At 37.9% G+C, this 20778-nt stretch overlaps 1 protein-coding gene across 1 annotated transcript in view; it reads left to right on the top strand.

Annotated features, from left to right (window-relative positions):
* Window positions 1-20778, top strand: part of ANKFN1 (ankyrin repeat and fibronectin type III domain containing 1) — a 577395-nt gene that overhangs the window by 513454 nt on the left and 43163 nt on the right. Inside the window, exons 16-20 of the mRNA XM_054689196.1 lie at window positions 1513-1620; window positions 8864-8963; window positions 9261-9393; window positions 9865-9981; window positions 18921-19136. Of these exons, the coding sequence (XP_054545171.1) occupies window positions 1513-1620; window positions 8864-8963; window positions 9261-9393; window positions 9865-9981; window positions 18921-19136 (674 nt within the window). The remainder of the gene's footprint in view (window positions 1-1512; window positions 1621-8863; window positions 8964-9260; window positions 9394-9864; window positions 9982-18920; window positions 19137-20778) is intronic.

Below are 20778 nucleotides of genomic sequence, written 5' to 3'. Positions count from 1 at the left end.
AAGGTTACATGGAGATAGGGTAGGAAGGAAGAGGGATGAGAAAATTTCTGAGGCCTCCCTCTTCACAGGGTAATATCTGCTAGGGTAGCAAATGACATCCCCATACTTATTACTTGGGGAGTAAACTCTGCATCAAAGAATTTCCTTCTGTTTGTGTTACTATTTACATAATGCCTGCCATATAACATTGTGCCAGATACCTAATATACCTTTTATTTAATCCTCATCAAAATTCTATAAGATGGGTAGTCTGCTCACTTTCCACATTATGAAGCAGAGGCCCTTGTCTTACAGACACTCTAGGAATCAGAAGAGCCACACCCAGATTTATCTGACTCCAAATCCAGTGTTTTTCTAAGTGTGCTGTACTATTTGGCCTTGGATGCACCAAGGTGGCATGCTTTTACCTGAATTTTAACTGTCGTGGTGTCTGTTTAAGTTTCTGAGCAAGGGTGTCTCCATATTTTAAAATAAATCTAAGGGGAGGGAGATTTGAAATTCATTCAACTAGAATTTAAGCCTCAGATACATTTCTGAACTAACTGACTTTTCTGGGAAAGAATGACTAGCATTTTTAGAGAAAGCATTTCAACTAAGAAGTTCTTTAAGTTGTTGCATTTGAAAGGCTCAGAAAGTAAAACTGGGATGGGGTGGGGGGAGATAGTGGGACGTAGGGATGGGCTATGAAATGATTGACCTACTGAAAAAAAAAAATCAAGAGTTGGAGACAGCAGAATTACAATCTTGACATAAGTCCCATACGGGTTATTACTCTTGATATCATTATAGCCAAATGGAATGAAAATAGAAGGGAGAGAAAAATCTCAGTGGGTATTGCAATTTAAATTTGCCATGTAAGCTAATACTGTATATTTAGAGACTGAGCAGACAGGGTGGTTGGTGGCTCAGAGTATGTGCAGGGGTTGCTGTGCCAGCTAACCAAAGCAGACATTCATTAGAGCAAAATGTAGATTTCCATTTCTTGGCATCTGACATGGGCTCTTTCCTTGGAAAGAAATGTCAATTTGGCCAAAAGTGTGAAACCTACAATAAAAGCATTGGGACTGTGGATTTCATCTAGTCTGCACATTCTCACCCCTTTCTTTCCTATTATGGAAATCCAGTTGAGATTTGGGGTCCAGGGGAGTGGAGAAGTAGCAGGAGAACTGATTAGGACATGAGATGCTGAAAAGGAGGATAAAGAGCTAGAGGAGGGAAAATTTGGTTCCCAAATTCCCTAGGTTTTTTTTTTTTTTTTTTTGACTTTCAATTACCATTTTCTCTTGCTCTAAAACTGCCCAACACAAGGAACCAACCACAATTACTGTTTTGCACAGGGCCCCAAACAATGGCAACTTCCAAGTCCTTGGCACTGCCTGCTCTCTGTGCAAGTGCTGGGTGCTTAGTCACAGTCAGTGGTAGTATGAACAGAACTGGGCTCCAGAGGCAGGGCAGGGAAGAGGCCTCCCCTGCTTTCCCATTTCACTCTGTTTGTTTCTTTTTGTTCAATAGACTGGAAAGACTATGACGACAGAGAGCCCAGACACAAGGGACAGAGTGAAGTTTTGGAAGGTCTGCTGCAGCAGGTCCGGGCCCTTCATCAGCATTATAGTTGCCGGGGTAAGGACAAAAGTCTGCGTTGGGCCATCAACTGAGGCCTCAGTGGCGCCGGTAATTTTAGCAGTTTCCTAACTGGGTCATACCTTCCCATTCATCAGGGAGAGAGAGATATTAATATTGGTACATCTGGAATCACTTTACAGCACTATCTCGTGTTAACCCTTCAGAAAAGACTTGCCTCTCTTCCCTTCTCTCTCACCCTCTCTCCAGGCAGTTTGAAAATAAGCACAAGAAAAACAGCAGCTGCCATAGTTCCCTTTCCTTTGAATCATCGCTTCCCCAAACTCCTCAGTGTGCTGGGTCTTTAGGAGAGTCACCCTCAAAGTTATTACTTCCAAAGAGAATTCCTCTTAGAATCCCCAAGGAAATGCAACTAATTACAACAGCAATACTACTAATAAAACTCTGTGTATATTCGCAGTTAAGTTTACAATGCAGATTCACATTCAGTATCTCCTTTTCATCCTTGTTTTAACAATTAACTCTGAAGCTAAGTGACTTGACCAAGGCCACAATGCAAAAAAAAAAAAATCAAGATTCCGACCTTGGTCTTTAGTCTCCACATCTGTTGCCCTATCACACCTCACTTTTGTCTCCCACCTTTACATAAGGATTGAGCACTGGACTTACTACACCCTAAATTTTAATCTTCCTCTGTACTACAGTTCAGAAGAAAGTAGAGCATACCTTTTCTAGACCTACACACCTATACCCAGGAAATCTCTGAGAAGCTTTTCAAACTTTCTCTTCTACTCAAACTGTTCCGATGGGACAGAGTCAGGTTTCTGATCTGTGCAATGGTTCGTGGAACAGGCACTTAGTTTTATTTGGAGAATTAAAGCCTCCATAAAGTTTTCATTTTCCATGCTCCTTTACCCATCAGATCTCCAACTGCATTGCACTCCCTAGATTGAGGGCACTAGACGGCCAATTAGGTAAGAAATCTTTGGTTGAAATTGAGAGATGCTAGCTGAGTTTTAACTAGTTTAAAGAAATTGTTCCTACATTAGCAAATGATGTTCCTAATGAATAGATCGCTACAGCAAATGCCTTCAGAAATGTCAGCTATAGCTAGAAATAAGGACAAAAGTTTGCAAGAATATAATATTCTTTTAATGAAAGGGTGATTAGGAGATGTAAATATGCATTGAGAGGGAAACCCAAGTGGGGTATCATTCCAGATCTCCAGAAGACCAGGGCCTTCAACATTCTACATTGACAAGAGAACACCTAGTTCCCAAGGTCCACTCCCAGGCCAGGCATTCTGTCTACGCTCCTTTCTCCTCTTAGTCCCCCACTGCCCCCCCCATCCTTTCCCTGTCAACTGGCTGTTGTGTGCAGGTAAAGATAATAAAACAATTGCATAGATTGATTCTTTGCAATTCATAAGCTTTGTGTTTGGTCTTTATCAGAGGAGAAGATAAAAGTACTGTGAGAATGACGGACTGTTTTTTACATTATCTGAGGATTTAGATGTTCTTCCCAATACTGCAAGATTACTATCCAATAATCAAGAAACAATGGTCTAGACAGTCCAATTATTTCTACAGTTTCAGTTTTTAACATAAACATGTATCTCCTCCATAGGAATGTAAATATGTATAGAATAGCAGGAAATATTTAATTAAGACATAAGGTAGAATTTCCCAAAAAGAAGGATTTATCTTAGATTGACATATACTCACTCTGGGCACTGAAATAGTACCCAAAGTATGACCCAAATAACAGTGGTTCTATATGATGCTCCGCTGAAAGAGGGTCTCTGGTCAAGTAAGTTTGGAAAATGTTGCATTATACATCCCTTTTAGAAATATAAGATTTATTTTAAAATGTTAAGGATGCTGGGCCTCCCCTGGTGGCGCAGCGGTTGAGTGCTAGACTGCGAAGCTGCCCGCAGCCTCTGCAGCGCCAGTTCAATCCCCGGCCGGCAGCGAGGGTCCCACATGGTGCGCAGACCTCTCCTGCTGCCCGCTGCTCCCCTCAGCAGTGTATTTCGTCAGTCTGCCTGTTCTGTTCCCCACTCTGGCTCTGGTGAATTCTCTCACCCTCTCCGCGCATCTGACTGTACCCAATGCTTGTGTAAATGAATAAATAAATCTTAAATAAAAATGCTAAGGATGCTGATAAAGAGACATTTTTGAATTTGGTTAACCAAATGCTTTCCAAACATATTTGGTCACTGCTAAATTTTTTTCACAGAATTAGTGTTTCTAGGCACAAACTTTGGGAAATGCTGACCTATGATATGCCAAGATAAAAGAAATGACTGTGCACAAAAGGGATGATTTTAAGATGATTTAACACACTCTAAAAGAATAAGCAAAGGATAATTAACTATTTTATAGGGAAAATGACAAAATTATTACTTAAAATACTCAACTACATTGAGATATTATGTGGTTTATTAAAAACATAAACACAAATGATACAAATAAAATATAAAATTCTACTGCTTACTAGCTGCATATTCTTGAGAAAAGCATTTTCTCAAGCCATAGCTCTTCCATCAGAAAAATCAGCATAGTAGTATCTATCTTTCATGACAGTTTAGGAGGATTAAAAATCAGATTGTGGATCAACTCACCTAGCATAATGTAGGTACTTCACAAACTGGAGCTTATTTTTCTTCCAGGTGAAGAATGGAGCTGTTCTCTATCCTTAGCACTCAAATAAAATGTTCTAGAATTAGAGTGTAACATTGATGTCACTGTAATGAGGCTGAGTACTCAATAAATACACAGCATATTGCAAATGCAGAAATCAAAGAAAAATCCCTTTAAGAAAGGTACCAAAACCCATATTGATTTCTGTATTTTGACTAAGGAACTTGTTACAGTTAACCTGCACAGTCAGTACCAGGATGGAAATTCAATGGCAATATGTTGACCAATCTTTATTGTTCACACAGTTAAAGCCCTGACATACATGATGAATTATAAAGAAGCCAGCTGTGTTCACATCAACGATATGGTACAGGAGTGAATTTCAATTATCATCCAATTTTTCAACTGGCAAACATTAATTGAAACACTGTCTACCATGTATCAGGTGTAAGACATACCAATAAAAAAAACTCTATGTTTTAAGCACTGTATTAGAAGTGAAAAAAACTAAGTATTACTCCAAAGTCCTGAACCAAGCAAAGATAATCTAGAAGGCATGGCAGTTCTCAGAAGAAAAGTGAGCTTAGACAATGTATTGGTCAAAATGGTTTATATCATGCTGTAGTAACAAATGATCCCCAAGGTATTTATTTCCCCTAAGTTCTTTATGTCTATATTGGCTGTCCTTTTATGTTGTCATTATCCTCTCTCTAGAAATACTGGCCAGCACTGTTGGGAGATGGAAAATAAATTCTTAGATGGGCAAAAGTTTATATATGTCATGTGCACTCAAAACTCATTGGCCGGAACCACTTACAAGACCCCACTAACCACAGGGACTCTTGGAAGTTTGATTGCATCATGACCAGAATGGAGACCTGGGCTATTTAGCATTTGCAGAGCCCCTTCCCCAACTGGCAGTAGCATCTCTCATTTTTCTCTATTTTTCAGTTTAATTGTCATTTCTATTAAAGTTTTATGTGACTATACTGTGAAACTGCCCATATATGTTGAAATCCACACTGGATATTTACTAGATCTGTGGCCTGTAGCAAGTTGCCTACCCTCTTTATGACTCACTTTGCTCATCTATTAAATGCAGATAATAATTGTGTATATGTATACACACACACCTGTTAGCCATTTTTAAGGACTGAAAAACTTAAAGTGAGTAAAATAATTACAAGAGCCTTATTATTTAAAAAAATTATAATTCCTGCCATTCTCTATTTTCAAATTCCCAAAAGGTTCAACTGTTTTAGCCAATTCTTTTGATACTTTCTCTATATTGCTAAATAGCATGTTTATGTTTATATTATTAATTCTTGATTTCTTTTTCATTTTTAGGTATTATCTCACTAAGGAAGATTTTGATTTATCTCCTTTTTATCCTTCTACCCTCTTACATATATATATAAAACTACCTTCTCATCTTCCTAAAATATATGTTGTAACTTTAGTAAGATCAATATTTATTACTAATAATGATCATGTAAATTCTTTGATTAGTTTGCTTTCCTGGATTTTTTTTTTTGTTTTCCCTGTTAATTTATAATCATCTCATGTTGTACAATTGCTTTTCTATGTGATTTTAATTAATTAATCTCCTTGCTCTTCTCCAATTATATCAATTTATCTCAGTACAATCAAATGCATTAGTAATGTTTCAACTGCATCTTCTTAAAGAAACCTTTCATGGAGCCCTCTGGCCTGCCCTTGTCGAGGCTGGTGACTGGCTGCCTCTGTGTCTGGTGCACAGCTGTCACCCTCGGATCTCCTTTCATTGCCATATTGAGGACTCTTCTTGCCATTCTTCAATATTGGGTTTCTTTTTTTAAATCCATGTCCTCCTTTTTCTTGGTTAGTCCCACATTTTGGTGGAACTTTTCCTCTAGTAGCTTCCTGAGAAGCTACTTGAGAGCTAATTTTTTGATACACTGGATGCCTAGAGATGTGTCTGTTCTATTTAATATTCATGCAAGGATTGGGATAAGTATAGAATTCTCAAAATAAGGTTCCTTGATTTTGAAGGCATTGTTTAAATATTTGGCTAGCTTTCAATTCTGAGAAATCTGATGCAATTCTACATCTAGAGTTTATGCACAATTTCTTTCTTACTCTGGAAGGTTTTTAATTTTCTTTGAAAATCTAGTATACCAAAAGTTCACTGATATGTGCCTTAGTGTAGGTCTATTTTTGTTTGTTGTGCTGGGCACTTGGAAAGCTGTCTCAATATGGACACTTATATCCTTGAATTATGGGCTATTTTCTTAAATTATTTCTTTAACTATTTCTTCTCATCTTTTTCCTCTGTGCTCTCTTATGAGAACTCTTGCTATTCCATATTGAACCTCCCAGACTAACCCTTTAACTTTATTTTTCTTTTATCCCCTCTCCTACTTTCCATTTCCATGTTCTTTTTGCTCTACTTTCTTGGAGATATCCCCCACTTTATTTTCTAGGTCTTCTACTGAGTTTTTCAGTTTTTGAATAACAATTTTTTTTTTTATTTCCTGTGTTCTCTTTTGTGCTCTGAATGTTTCTTTTGTAGACTCTTATCCTTTTTACAAGGAGCAATGACTTTTCTTATTTCTTGGGCTATTAATGATAAGCTTTGCTTAATTTTATATTTTCTTTTCTCAGCATAATTTGCCATCTAAATTGCTCTTTCATTTATTTGTCTTTTAAATCTTTCTTTAGACATTTCTCACAACCACCTGGTGATCCTTGGTTATCTCCTCAGATTGAAGAGATTGGAACATGGATAGGCTCTTTATTTATAGGTTTTACTGCAGAGTGATTAGCATGAGCTTTTCTTTAAGAAACTGATAGTCAATCTCAGATTCTTTAGGCTGTTCAGAGTCTCCAGACACTTTTCTTCCAGTGTCCTGTCAGGACAGTATATACTTGAGTACTATTGTTCTGAGAACCCAAGGGGGAATCATTCCATATGGGAAACTTTCATTTAATCTACCTGTTTTGAATATAGTACCACCCTCCTCCTGTGTTCATAACTTCACTCTGTGTCTCCCACTCTAGAGACCTCTGTTTTTATACTTTTCAGAGAATAAGCCATTCCTTTTCTCCTACAGTGGGGAAGGAATATTTGTCCAACGATGCAAGGTAGATGTGAAGATCTAGAAGTTCAGTTGCTTTTTAAACAAACAACAAGTTCCCCCAATTTCAGCTCCATATTCACCCCCTACATCAGTAGTATAAGACACCCATGGGGTGAATCAGGTTACTTCTCAGCTTTCTCCACTGCTGGCTTAGGATTCATCTTTCTCATGTCTGCTAAATCCATCTGTCCATCTGCTTTCCAGCTACCAAAATTCACTTTCTTTTGTCCCCTTTCCCATCTCTTTGTCTCATAGATCTATTTAATTTCATTTTTTTCTTAACTAGTGTATTCTGGTTTCAGTGAGGTATTGGGAGAGTGGTATGTGATGAATATGTTCAATATGCTGCCTTTAACCGGAAATCCCAGCAGCATCATTTTGAAGCAGGTTATGATTAGCCAAATTCATGTTCAAGTCAGAAAAAAATGTGCTTTTTCTTTGTTTTGCCAGGAATAACCATTACTAGCACAATTTGGAGCTGGCACATAGGCTTGCTTTAGTCAGCTCATTCCCAACTGCCTTTATAGAATCACACAGAGTCACACTGGACCTCGGGTTTCTGCACCTAGTGGCTGTGATACAGGCCATGTTCTCTTCCCCAGCAACATGAGTTTGGTGATGATTGCAACAACCTCAGTTTCCCTTCCTTACATACAAGATGAAAGTTTAAATCAGTGATCATGTTGTTCGGCTCTGTGGAGCACAGTTTACAACGACATTTTAGGAAGTCCACTGCTTTTATCAGTGAGACCTCCAGGTTTTAATAGAAGCAGAGGGTGATTTGCTCACCACTGTAGCTACAGAGCCTTGCACATAGTAGTGCCCCAATATTTATTTGTCCAGTGGATGAATGTCACAGGTTTTCCAGATACTGACTTTTGGTTCTCTTGGGCAATCCATAATAATTTCTCAGTCTCAGTTTCTTCTTCTGAATGATAGCCAACACTTGCTTACAACTATTTTTGCAAGCCAATATATATATAGTGGGAAAAAATTGTCACAAGGTACTAGCAGTGTGTGAAAGTGGCAAGAGAATATGGGTGGGGGTTTATTCTTTTCTATTCTCCAGACTTTGTATAATACATCTATTCATTTTTTAATGAAAAAAAAAAAACTTAGTGGAATACACAGACTAATAAGAAGAGTTTGGCCAGCACTGAGAAGTGTGTAAATGTTAAAAGATAATAGGAGTAGAGGAGCAAGGAGTTGATTCCATTTCTTTTTATCTCATCTTACAACAAATCACTTATCTAGAAAGTACAAATAAAACACCCAAGAGATTTCCTCTTGTTATCAATATTATTCATCTTCAAAATTTTGAAGGAATTGAATATTCATTAAGTTAACTGCCAGCACTTCAGATATAGGAACTTCTTGTGGGAATGATCAGCTGAATACGTAAATGAAACTGAATATAACTGACCCTGAGAGGACAAGAGACTGGAAGGAAGGAGGGTGGGGAGAAGATATTGGGAGTGTTGTACCAATAGAATTTACACTGTCTTTTTTGCTGTGTTCCAGAAAGTTCAAAATTACAAACCACTGGCCGCAAGCAGTCAGTCTCCAGGAGTCTGAAACACCTATTCCATTCCTCAAACAAGTTTGTGAAAACCTTAAAACGGTGGGTTCTGTGTCATTTATGGGGAAGCCTGAACTCCTCAGGGACCAACTGGTTTTGAATAGAAATTTGAATAGAAGTTTCTCTTTGTTATTGAAAAAATATGAATTGCACTCTTCTCCTGATTATTTGGGAAAGATAGTAATTTCTCTGAGTTCTAGCCAGTGAACTTGTGACAGCAAGACTATGCTCATAATATATCTTAAATTATCTTTTATCATGTTGAAATTTTTTTGCTATAATTCTGGCTGGATAGAAGAGATGGTTGAGGACAATTTTTCTTTTACTTTTTCTTTTTAGGGGACTCTACATAGCTGTTATATTTTATTACAAAGACAATATGTTAGTCACCAATGAAGATCAAATACCGATTGTTGAAATAGATGACTCTCATACCAGTTCCATTACACAAGATTTTCTGTGGTTCACAAAGGTATACTGGGTTCGGATTTAATTTTTCCCCACTTTGCACCAATGTTACTGTACATAAATCTCTGAAACCTTAGTTGAGGGATCTCCAGTGATCAAAGTATTGGGGTGGGCATAAATTATCTCAAAGGTCTCTTTCAGGCCTGATATGCCTTCTGTCATTAAAAACCGCCAACGTAGTGTCTACACTACATTTTCAAAGCAAAGAAGCTTGCATCCTGTCAGATTGTGTCTCCACTATTCTGAGTTATGGGATCATTTGGCAAAGACTAAAATGTGGATCTGACTGTTTCATTAGCATTCAGATCTTTTTCCAATTGGACGGAGATCAAAAAGTTGTTTCGTGTGTATCTGAAAATGGACTGGAGAACAAACATCAGGGGTCAGGTTTCCTTCTCCCTGCTTTGCTTTGATGCCACAACCTAAATCATGTACTGGCTTGGACGCTGATATGACCGCGTGACTTCTTTTGCAGCTGTCTTGTATGTGGGAAGATATAAGGTGGTTGAGGCAAAGTGTACCTATCTCCATGTCTTCATCCACAGTACTGCAAACTCGGCAGAAGATGCTCGCAGCAACAGCCCAGCTACAGGTGAGGGCCAGGTTTCAACCCAGACCCCCAAGGAAATTTTAGAAAAACTTGATCAATTCAGTTACCAGCCCCACGTGGAAAAAAAAAGGGGGGGTAGTTTCCTTCCTCTTTCAGATCCCTAAGCATATAAATGCTTCCTGGACAGTGTGAGTTGCACAACTGCTCACAAGAGAATTGTGCTTTTGGCAGTTTCCTTAAGAGTCGAGGAGTGACCCCTAAACAAGGAGTGAAGAGACTTATTCCATATTTGATATTAATCAGTCAGCCCATTTCTCCTTTCTGGGCCTCAGTTTCATTACTTGGAAAATAAGAGTTGACCCAATCACTTTAAGAACTCTTGCTGCTCTGGTGCCCTGTGTAGCTAAGAATGTAAGGACATAGAGAGAGACCCTAGGGTATTTGGAAGTTTCTTGGCTTAATGCTTTTAGTAAAGCACAGGCAATTGCATACATTTTTGCTTACCCTGAAAAAAAGTTTAAAATCTTATCTTTAATCTTGAATGCATTCATCCTCCCATAGTCCATCAGATCAGATCTAAAAACCCTATAAGAAGCTTTATAGGTTACAGAGCTCCTTGTAGAAATGACATTGAACTCTTACCAAGCTCTTCTGGGTTTTCCATTCATTGTTTTTTGGTATTAACTGAATCTGTGGTTCTTAGTTACATGGAACTGAGGCTTTAAGAGATCACTGAACTTCAATTAGTGATGGCTGTATACCTACAACGCTGTCAGTTGCTCATCCCCAGAAATACACATAATTGGACTCTATGTGATCTCTGTTTGGTCAAGTCATACCAATCAAGGCATAAAAATAAGGTTATAGTAACAACAACAAAAAATTCTATGGTTTCATCACTACCTACAATTAGAGGAACTTCATTTCTTGACCCATACAATAACAATTCAACTCCCTGCAATAATAATTATTGTATTGCTATTATAATTAACTCTTAAAAGTCTTACTCCTTTTGTACTGTGCTCCAGTGCACAGGCAGTTTACTTCAACATCTTCAGAGATTTTAGCAAACCGAGCTCTCCCTTTCAACTCTTCCTGAATACAGAATCTTCTCCCTCAACTCAAGAAGTTCTTGGAGCTGAGCTGTGATGATGTTCCTGAATTCAAAGTGCCCCTTCTTTTCATCACTGACTACTTTAAGTTGGACCAAGTTCTGTACCTCAACTGTTCTTTCTTTAAATTTAATTCCCAGGAAATTCCTTGATCCCTCAGTCAATTTCTTTACTGAGGGACTCAGGCTTCTTAATGGACCCTCCCATCTTATAGCCCATCTTATAGCCCAGACATGCTTGGATCACTGACTGCACAACCTTAAAGACTTTAGTGGGACTCTTTATTATATGATAATTGGAAGCTTCCTAGAATACTCATTTGACACCAGTAAGATGAAAATGATCAAGTTGTCACAACCCAGTGCAACTCAATGCTGAGGGGCTTGAGGAAAGACATTGTGGTCAGTATTTCCCTCCTCGACTATTCCCTTTACAATAGTTCTTGGATTTTCTCAGTCCCAAATGAGCTTATCCCCCCACTTTTCATAATGCTTAGATTTTTTGGCCTGTCATAATAACTCCTTTGAAAAATGGCTAGATTTCTGGCCACTGTCTCTCTCCATATTATTTATTTGGAAAAACCCTAAGACCAGATGAATCTAACACATCTACACTGGAGTAGTTGCACTTTGCTGCAGAAAAATTACAAAAGGCAGCTGACTGGTTTTATGTTAAACCCATGCCTACAATTCCCACATATAATGTTACCTAGTGGTCCCATTTCATTTCTCTACGAAATTCTCTGTAAGGCAACTATTTAAGGCCTCTCCATTCTCCCACATTCCTTTTTCTCCCCCACATCAGGGGATGATGTCACTGTAAAATTCATTAAGAAAATAAATGGGAATTGATTATTTTTCCACCCACAAATTTAAAAACCTTGCTTTGACTCTACCTTCTCTTTCCTCCTTTTCCAATAGCCTTACGTCTACCAAAGGCTCACCCCTTCATATGTGCTCTCCACCCCAATTCTTCCTTCCTTATATTTAAACATTCTGAAGTCTCTCCAGTGTAACCTTCTTCAAATCCCTTCTTCAATCCCACATGCCCCTTCAGTTACAAAACTCTCTTCTCTTCCTTACACCCACATTTCTTGTAAGAGTTGTCCACATTCTCCTTCTCCATTTAGTTCCTCAATTCTCATTTAGTTCTCTGCCTTAGCCCTTGTTTTTGCTACTAGCACACTTACAAAACTGCACTGCATAAAACCATCACCAGTAATGAAAGGCAAGTGATCTTCATGAACATTGAGTTTCAGGGACCCCCCACCTTGCATGAGCTCCCAAAGTGTGGGAGCCATACAATATTTTAGGTGAGAAGGTAAAGAGTGCTACAATCAAAAAACATTTCTGATAAATTATCTTAAGAAATCTCAGGGGGGTAGGGAACCCGAATTCCAAATACTCCAGTTTTGGGGGTGGGAGGGGATTTCCTTTCTCATTCTAAATAGTTGCTTTTACAAGTAACTTCTCTAGTTGTAGTTTTGTATTCTTGTCTTATAGAGGGTTCCAAAACTATATGACTCAGGTTCTATAAAACCTGAATCTAACCTCACCAAGAATTCAGTTTCATTAAATCCAACACTTTCGTTTTTTTAATCTATTTTTTTGTTTTTATTTTTTAATATATTTTATATAATTCTTACATTATTTTTTCATTTTTGCACAATGTATACATTTTCATTTTGTTTATATTCCCCATACAATTCCCACCCCCTTTATTTTGACCTTAATCCCTCTTCTCCTCTCCCCGCCCCCATAGTGTGTCTCTGGTTTATAGTTGCTTGGTGATTTTGATTTTTTCTTTATTATAATTTGTCTTTTTCCTGGTCCCTTGTTTAGGTTTTCTAAATTCCTGCTATGAGTGAGACCATCCAGTATTTTTCTTTTTCTTTCTGGCTTATTTTGCTGAATATGATCCCTTCCAACTCCACCCATGTTGCTGCAAATTGCATGAGTATCTTTTTTGAATGCTGAGTAATATTCCATTGTGTATATATGCCACATCTTCTTGATCAAATCATCTATTTGAGGCATTTGGGTTGTTTCCATAGCTTAGCTATTGTCAATAGTGCTGCTATAAACATAGGGGTGCAGGTGCCCTTTTGAATTAATGTTTCTGTGTCCTTTGGGTAAATACCTAGGAGTGGAATTGCTGGATCATATGGAAGCTCTATTTTTAGTAGGTTGAGGAATCTCCATACAGCTTTCCATAGTGATGAGACCATTTGGCACTCCCACCAGCAGTGCAGGAGAGTTCCAACAGACACTTTTAAATCTCCTTTGCACTTGACATTTCAGCAGTGTTTGGTAACTGGTCCCACTCTCCCTTTCAAACTGACACATCCCCTGACTTCCATGATTCCACACTTTGCAGATTGTCTTCCAGCTTCCTAGCCTGTCCTTTTGAGTCTCTTTTGCTAGCTCACATGCTGTTTATATTGCTTAGAATTCTCCTCTTCTTCTTCTTCTTTCCCTTTCTAATTCCTACACATCCTCCAGGTAGAAGCTTTAGTTTTTCTCCTCCTCATAGCAACTTTTATTCTTCATTATGAATGGAGGTGACAATCCCATTAACTAATTATTTGTATCATCATTTGTTTATTGACTTGCTTGGACTGTGAGTTCCCACATTGCAGGAATGTATACATCTTGGTAGCTACTACATCTCCCTTGCCTGGCATGTGGCAGAACCTCAGTAAATACTGGTTGGCTGGATAAATAAATGCATTTGTTCATCCAATCCCTGCATCCCAAAAATCATATTTGCAGGTATGCTTTCTAACCATAGGTATAGGGATCACAGAACTGTACGTCATTCCATGGTTGCAACCTGGATAGTGGTCCAATCTTGCCTGGTGACCAGAACCTCATAGTCCCAATAGTTACCTTTACAGTGCCCATCAAAGACCAGAACGCTTTCTGCATTCCCTTCCAGCTTTCACATTTCTGTTTGCCTGCTTCAATAATAGGTGTTACTTTATCTTTTTTTTTGTAGGATCTATTGTCCAAATTATTTGCTGATCTTTAGAATGAAAATATTGACACCACCTTTGGGGAGTGAGGAGCACAATGTAGAGAAAAAACTTTCCAAAAGAAGAAGAAGAAATTTGGAGAAATTGATACCTACTTCATATTTTAGGTCTCAATATTAATCTAACATTTTTTATAATCTTCTAAGGAAAGTGAAAAATGCATTCTATGTAGATTGGCATCAGCTATACATAAATTCTGCTTATTTACCTCCAACATAGTCCATTTTACTCTCCTTTTCCAGCCTCACTACCACTGCCTCATTAGTTTAGTTATGTCAAAATCTCCAAAGTCGTCCTCCTGCTCCAATCTTAACATCCTCCAATTCATTCTCCACATTTCTACCAGAGTGGCCAAGCCAAAAGATTCTGACCATGTCATTCCCTGACTCACACCTTTCAAGAGTGTCTCAAACATTAATCATGGCACACAAAGGTTTCCATCACCGTCTTTCTATCCCTCTTTGGTTTCCGTAACACTTACTGACCCCTTTATCACAGTGCTTTATCGGCCACTGTGCAACCACTGTGCATCTTGTTTTCCAGTTTCTGCTCTGTAGTAAAATCCTTTAATACACAATAAATAATAATCATGAAACACTTTTCATTTATTTCACAGACTGGATGCCAGATACTGTGCTTTGTGCTTTATAAACTATATCCCATATAATCTCACTACAGCCTAATAAGAAGACATTACTAATAGTCATTTAACAGATAACACTGAGGCCTAGAAAGGTCAAATAACTTGCCCTATAGGAATACAAATAGAAGTATCAGAGTCAGTATACAAATCCACATTAATATAACTCCACAGCCCACACTCTTTCCAATATTTCATTGTCTTATTGTATGTCCACTTATAAAATTTAAACAAAAGAAACTGTCCACATTATAGAAAAATAAGAAGTCTATTCTGTATCATTTGGAACCTATCTAGAAGTTGCCTTAAATTTTATTTGGAAGAGGGTAAATATTAAGTGGCAAATATCAATTAATAATATTGCTCACAAAGCTTAATAATAATTTGTTAATTAATGTTACATAGGCAGAAGGAAAGACAAGTACCTTCCAGCATTTGGATGAAATAGTTAGGATGAGAAAGTCTTAAAGGAGCCAAGACCCCATGTTGTTTTTCCTTTTCTCAGGAAAAGGAGGCCACAGAAGCAGAGGCTCACATTGCTCTTACACTGAGAGGTGTCCAATTGCTAACGCTCAAAATTCTATGATAATCTAATACTATAAAAGTGTTTACATTAAACAATCTTCCTCCATAGCTTTTATTTTTTTTTTTTTGGTTTTTTTTTTTAATAATAAATTTTATTGTTATATTCCCCATACAATTGCAGCCCCCCCATTCTGACCCCAATCCCTCCCCTCCCGCCCCTGCCCCCCAAAAAAGTGTCTCTGGTTCATAGTTTTTTGTTGATTTTGATTTTCACTTTCTTATAGTTATTCATTTTCCTGGTCCCTTATTTAAGTTTTCTAGATTCCTGCTATGAGTGAGACCATCCGGTATTTTTCTTTTTCTTTTTGGCTTATTTCGCTGAGCATGATCCCTTCCAGCGCCATCCATGTTGCTGCAAATTGCATGTGTTTATCTTTTTTGAATGCTGAGTAATATTCCATGGTATATATGTACCACATCTTCTTGATCCAGTCATCTATTTTTGGGCATTTGGGTTGTTTCCAAAGCTTAGCTATTGTAAACAGTGCTGCTATAAACATAGGGGTGCAGGTGTTCTTTGGAATTGATGTTTCTGTGTCCTTTGGGTAAATACCTAGGAGTGGAATTGCTGGATCATACCTCCATAGCTTTTAGATATGACTCTTAGGGACAAGAGGAGGGTAACAATTTATGAGTACTAGATATTTTTCATTTTTCAAGGGGGAGAAAAGGCTTTCCCAAAATTGTACACTTCTTTTTCTAGACTTCCTATGTCTACCTTAGATTTCCTTCTACTTTTCATATCACCCCAAACTGAATAAAGGGCTCTAAATATTGTGTCTCTCTAGGGCTTATTGACATTCCCTTCAATTTGTTCTGGTTATTATCTAGCTGTACTTCCTGTTAGTCATCAGGTGGCCTTTATTTCTCTTTACCTTGTGGAATCATCAGGGATTCCAGATCTCCTAACTTTGATTGCATAGCATGACAGGTATTAACATGATCTGCTTTTCCTGAATTTGCCCCCTTGAAGCACGGTTGCAATTTATCTTTACAAGGATAGTCTGCTTTCAAATTGGGCTCTCCCTGGAGCTAGCTATCCAACCCAATTTGATGTCAATGAATAATTTCAGGAAGACTTTCAGTGCTTCCTTGTTTAACCCATTAATAAACATATCCAAAGCTGACAATGAAGCACTTACAACTCTGTAATAACTCTGCTGAAATAAAATGACAACCTTAGTCAATGTCTACCCACCAGTTTTGATCCAAAGTAAAACAGCTTCCAGTGTCTTATGCTAATTCAGTCAGCCACAAGTGTTGAGCTCTTTCTACATGCCAGGCACTGTACAAGGAATTCAGAGACACAGAAATGACACAATCATGATCTCCTGACATGTATATCAATATATGCAGGAAGGCCAGAGACCTGCTAGGAGAGAATGCTTGTACAGGAAGCAGTAGGGAACAAAAAGATGGAGGTATATTCTACCTAAGACAGGCAGGAAAGTGTTCCCAGAGAAACTTAGGCTGAGTCTTAAAAATGAGTAAATGTAATCTAGGATGGGATTCCAGTTATAGCATTAAGAAAGTCCAGACCCTACCAAGCTTGAGAGTTTACAAAACGCTTTTGGTTTCACTTGTAGGAGGAATATAGGGGAACTCAATAAGACATCAGGAGAAAAAAGTAATAGCACTACGAAACACAACAAAACAAAAACAAACAGACAATTATAAACCAGAGTTATCCCGCAGGGGAGGAGGAGGAAGAGGGATCGGAGGGAGGGTGGGAGAAGCACAGGGGACTGAGGTGATGGTGCATGGATGAATTGGGGAAGGGAATTCTATGGGGACTACACCCGGGGGAGAGGGGAACCAAACATTGTTTAAGAATGAACAATGATGTAAAATAAATATAAATTTAAAAAATATGAAAAAATTAAGTTGTTTAGAGAATTCCAATGAGAAAAAAAATCAAACCCTTTCTTATGTATTGCTTAAATTAATCACCCAAACATTCCATGAGGTAAAGATTAGTAAAAGGGTTATGTGAATTTTAAAAACTTTTTATTTAGATGATGAAACTCAGGGCTGGAGAGAATAATTTTCCAGAATTTGAAGAGTTAATGAATGGCAGCCAACACTGAAACTCAATACCAATATAAGTAAAGGCAGCGTGCTGGAGGCAGTCGTGTGCTGGAGCCAAGTTACTCTGGCTCAGGAGAGTCAAGTGCTAAATACTCAGGAATTTTGAAAGCCTGTTGTCAAACTCTTGTAGCTTGAAAAAAGCTACATTTAGAGTGTTTACACCACAGAAATGGGCATATGCTATATAAATCAGGGGATTTCTCTTTTCTTTCTTTCTTTTTTTTTTTTTTTTTTGATTGTCAGTTTACCAGCACACTACTGCTTATTGATCAGTATTACCTTGCAGGAAACATCCTTTATAAAACGATGGTTTTGTACTAACACAAAGTGGCTGGATGAAAAGCTTTCCCTATTACTTCTCTGTGACTTAGAAGTTAATTACTGAAAAGGACTGATCTATTAGGCCACTTTTAAAATAATAAATCCCGTCACAATTTTTTATGTCAATAATTATGAAATTTCTTACTTGTGTGTCACATTCTAGTGAAAAAAACTTGAAGATTTTAGACACAGTCCCTACCTATGAGGGAACATTCCAGTATTTTTGTAGATGTGGCTATTGGCCAACCGGCTCATTCATTTTTAGGTCATACTTGTCACTTTTACAAATTCCAGTTCTACTCTTGTTGTTCTGTTAACAGTTTATCTCATCAGCATTTATGTGAACTCACAAAAATGACAGCAAGGAGCTCTGAGATGATTTATAATTTTAAAAAGTCATAAATATTCAAAGTAAAAGAAAATTTTATCCTATTCACCCAGTGCTCTGTATTAGAAGTCTTCAAATGCTACATATTTGTGAAACTGTTTATTTTCATAACACCTACCAGCCCCTCCACATTTAATGTGGCAGCCTTCCCTACTTATCATTCTAAAAGTATTGTCTGCCTCAATTGACCTAGTTTACAAACAATTTTAACAATTTTTAAAAAAATACACCCTCTGAAATACAGATAAATCAATCCAGGCCAATCTCCATATTAAAATACTTTGAACACACAACTTGGGAAGTTTACTATGAGCCCATTAAAGACTGGCATGGAAACATGAAGGGAATGTGCAGCCATTCGGGACCTGTACAATGTGCTACATTGTTCATTCAGTTCTTCATTTTAAACAACCTCACCTCATACCAACTGACTATAGATCTCTTGAAAACTCCACAAGTAGCATACTTGAAATATCAGGCATTTTCTTTAAAACATCTGGGATTCTCCTCAAGTGCTGGTCACTGAGGTTTATGTGCTGGAGTGTCTATGTGGGTGAGAGGTATTTACAGATATTGAGCTTGCTTAAAAAACATAATTCTGTGCCTTTTGCTATAATCTTTGTAAGCTTAGGGTGAAGACATTTTATTTGAGTTCCTATTAAATACATTTCTATGATGCCATATAGTCTAAGTCTGCTAAAAAAAAAAAAAAGTTTCTCAGAAACATCAATACTTATTTAATGTGTTTTGGTGTATTTGGATTATTTAATTTGCACAATATCATCTAAGCTACCAGAATCTATTTGTTTCTAGAATTTACTTGGAACACACAACTTGGGAAGAGTTTACTATGAGCCCATTAAAGACCGGCATGGAAACATCCTCATAGTCACCATCAGAGAAGTGGAGATGCTCTATTCATTTTTTAATGGCAAATGGATGCAGATCTCAAAGCTGCAAAGTCAGAGGAAGTCTCTATCAACACCTGAGGAACCAACAGCCTTAGACATTTTGCTGATAACCATCCAGGTATGTAGCCTTTCCAATACCCTAATATATTTAAAGTTCTAAACACACTTATTGAGGTTTCAGTGAAATGTACCAAAATCTATTCACATAAGCAATAATGGAATGGAGGGGGTCCAGAAATATGTCATTGCTTGCATTCTGCACATTGGAAAAATTATTTTTATTATCATCCTCCATATCTAGGATTCATTAAGCAATACATGTAGTGGGCATCCTGAAAAATGCTCTGACCAATGAACCAATGAGGAACATGAGACAAATGTTTGTGTAAGGCTCAACAGTTAGTATAATCAAAACATTAATCCAACACCTGAAACATTTCTAGACTACATACGTGTGCATAAAACACTTTCAACAAAAACCACTCCTACACATATTTACTCTTGCTTTTTCCTTACAATGCTTCCTTGGGACAGAAATGAAATAACTGAGTTTCAAAGATATTAAGTCACATGGCCACACCCTAAGGCCGATTTGATGAATCTAGTGAAGTTTCAGTATTATTTGGGTCTTTAATTATGCAAGTCCCATTCAAGACCCTAGCACAGACCCTAACATTTTGCAATCATAATTCTGTACTCTTTTCCTTAATGAAGGAACCAAAAATTTTATTAGCTTCAGGCCCCACCAAACTTTGGTTTGCCCCTGAGCACACACCTAGAAAATAACAAAGCTGAGGGCCTCCCCGGTGGCATAGGGGGTTAAGTATCAGCACTATCACTGCTATGGCCCGAGTTCAGTACCCAGCCAGGGTGCTAACCCACATATGGCACAGCAGAACTCTCCTATCTCACCCACTGCTCCCCTTAGCAGAATATTTCAGTCAATCCACCCATTCTACTATCCACTCTGTCTATGGTGAATCCTCTCACCCTCTGCCTCTCCAGCCTACATCTCAGTTTTACACAAATAAATAAATCTTAAAAAAAGAAAAAGAAAGAAAATAACAGAGCTGAAAGTTGAACTCAGATCACCTGATTGAAAGCAGACTTCTTTCTGCTACATTATCTCACATTGTAGGGCAAGAATTAGGATTTCAGTGAGTGAAGAATGGAAGATCCACCCAAATAATGGATGAAAGTTTCACCTGAGCACCAAATAGCCACCAAATCCAAAATTTAAGCAGCTTAGACCTGATTGTTAGTTGAGATGACAGAACTGGATACAAATAAAGTTGCATCTTTTCCTCTTAAGTCCAGCACTCTCTTTATGCCACCATATGCTCTCACTCGTTCTTATGTGAACATGGGCTTCAAACTGTTTCCTTTCTTTCTTCCTTCTTATCTTGTTTTAAACCCAGTCATGGGGATGAATCCTATAGAACTCTCCCAATTAGGTAGAAAAGCTGGCAAAATCATCTAACTTGAGCCCTATGCTATCAATGACATATATCCACAAGACAGCCAATCCAGAGTAATGGAAAGGGGATCAGACTCACATAAACATGCCAAATCCAAGCTTTGGCCCCAGCAGGTTAATAATAATCATCCTAAACAGCTCGGACAACCGGCCCACCAACTTACCTTTATTCCCTTCTAAGGCATATCTAGTACAGTAATTTCACCCTTCCATTACTTGCTCTGGTACAAACCAGGACTAAGTGCAATATAACAAAGATAAGTTAATTGCTCAAAGCCAATAC

Source organism: Talpa occidentalis, unplaced genomic scaffold (assembly GCF_014898055.3).
Source record: "Talpa occidentalis isolate TD23 unplaced genomic scaffold, MPIMG_talOcc4v2.1 talOcc4.7, whole genome shotgun sequence".
Taxonomy (NCBI): domain Eukaryota; kingdom Metazoa; phylum Chordata; class Mammalia; order Eulipotyphla; family Talpidae; genus Talpa; species Talpa occidentalis.
The sequence above is the reverse complement of the archived record's forward strand: the minus strand, read 5'-3'. Positions and strand labels throughout refer to the sequence as shown.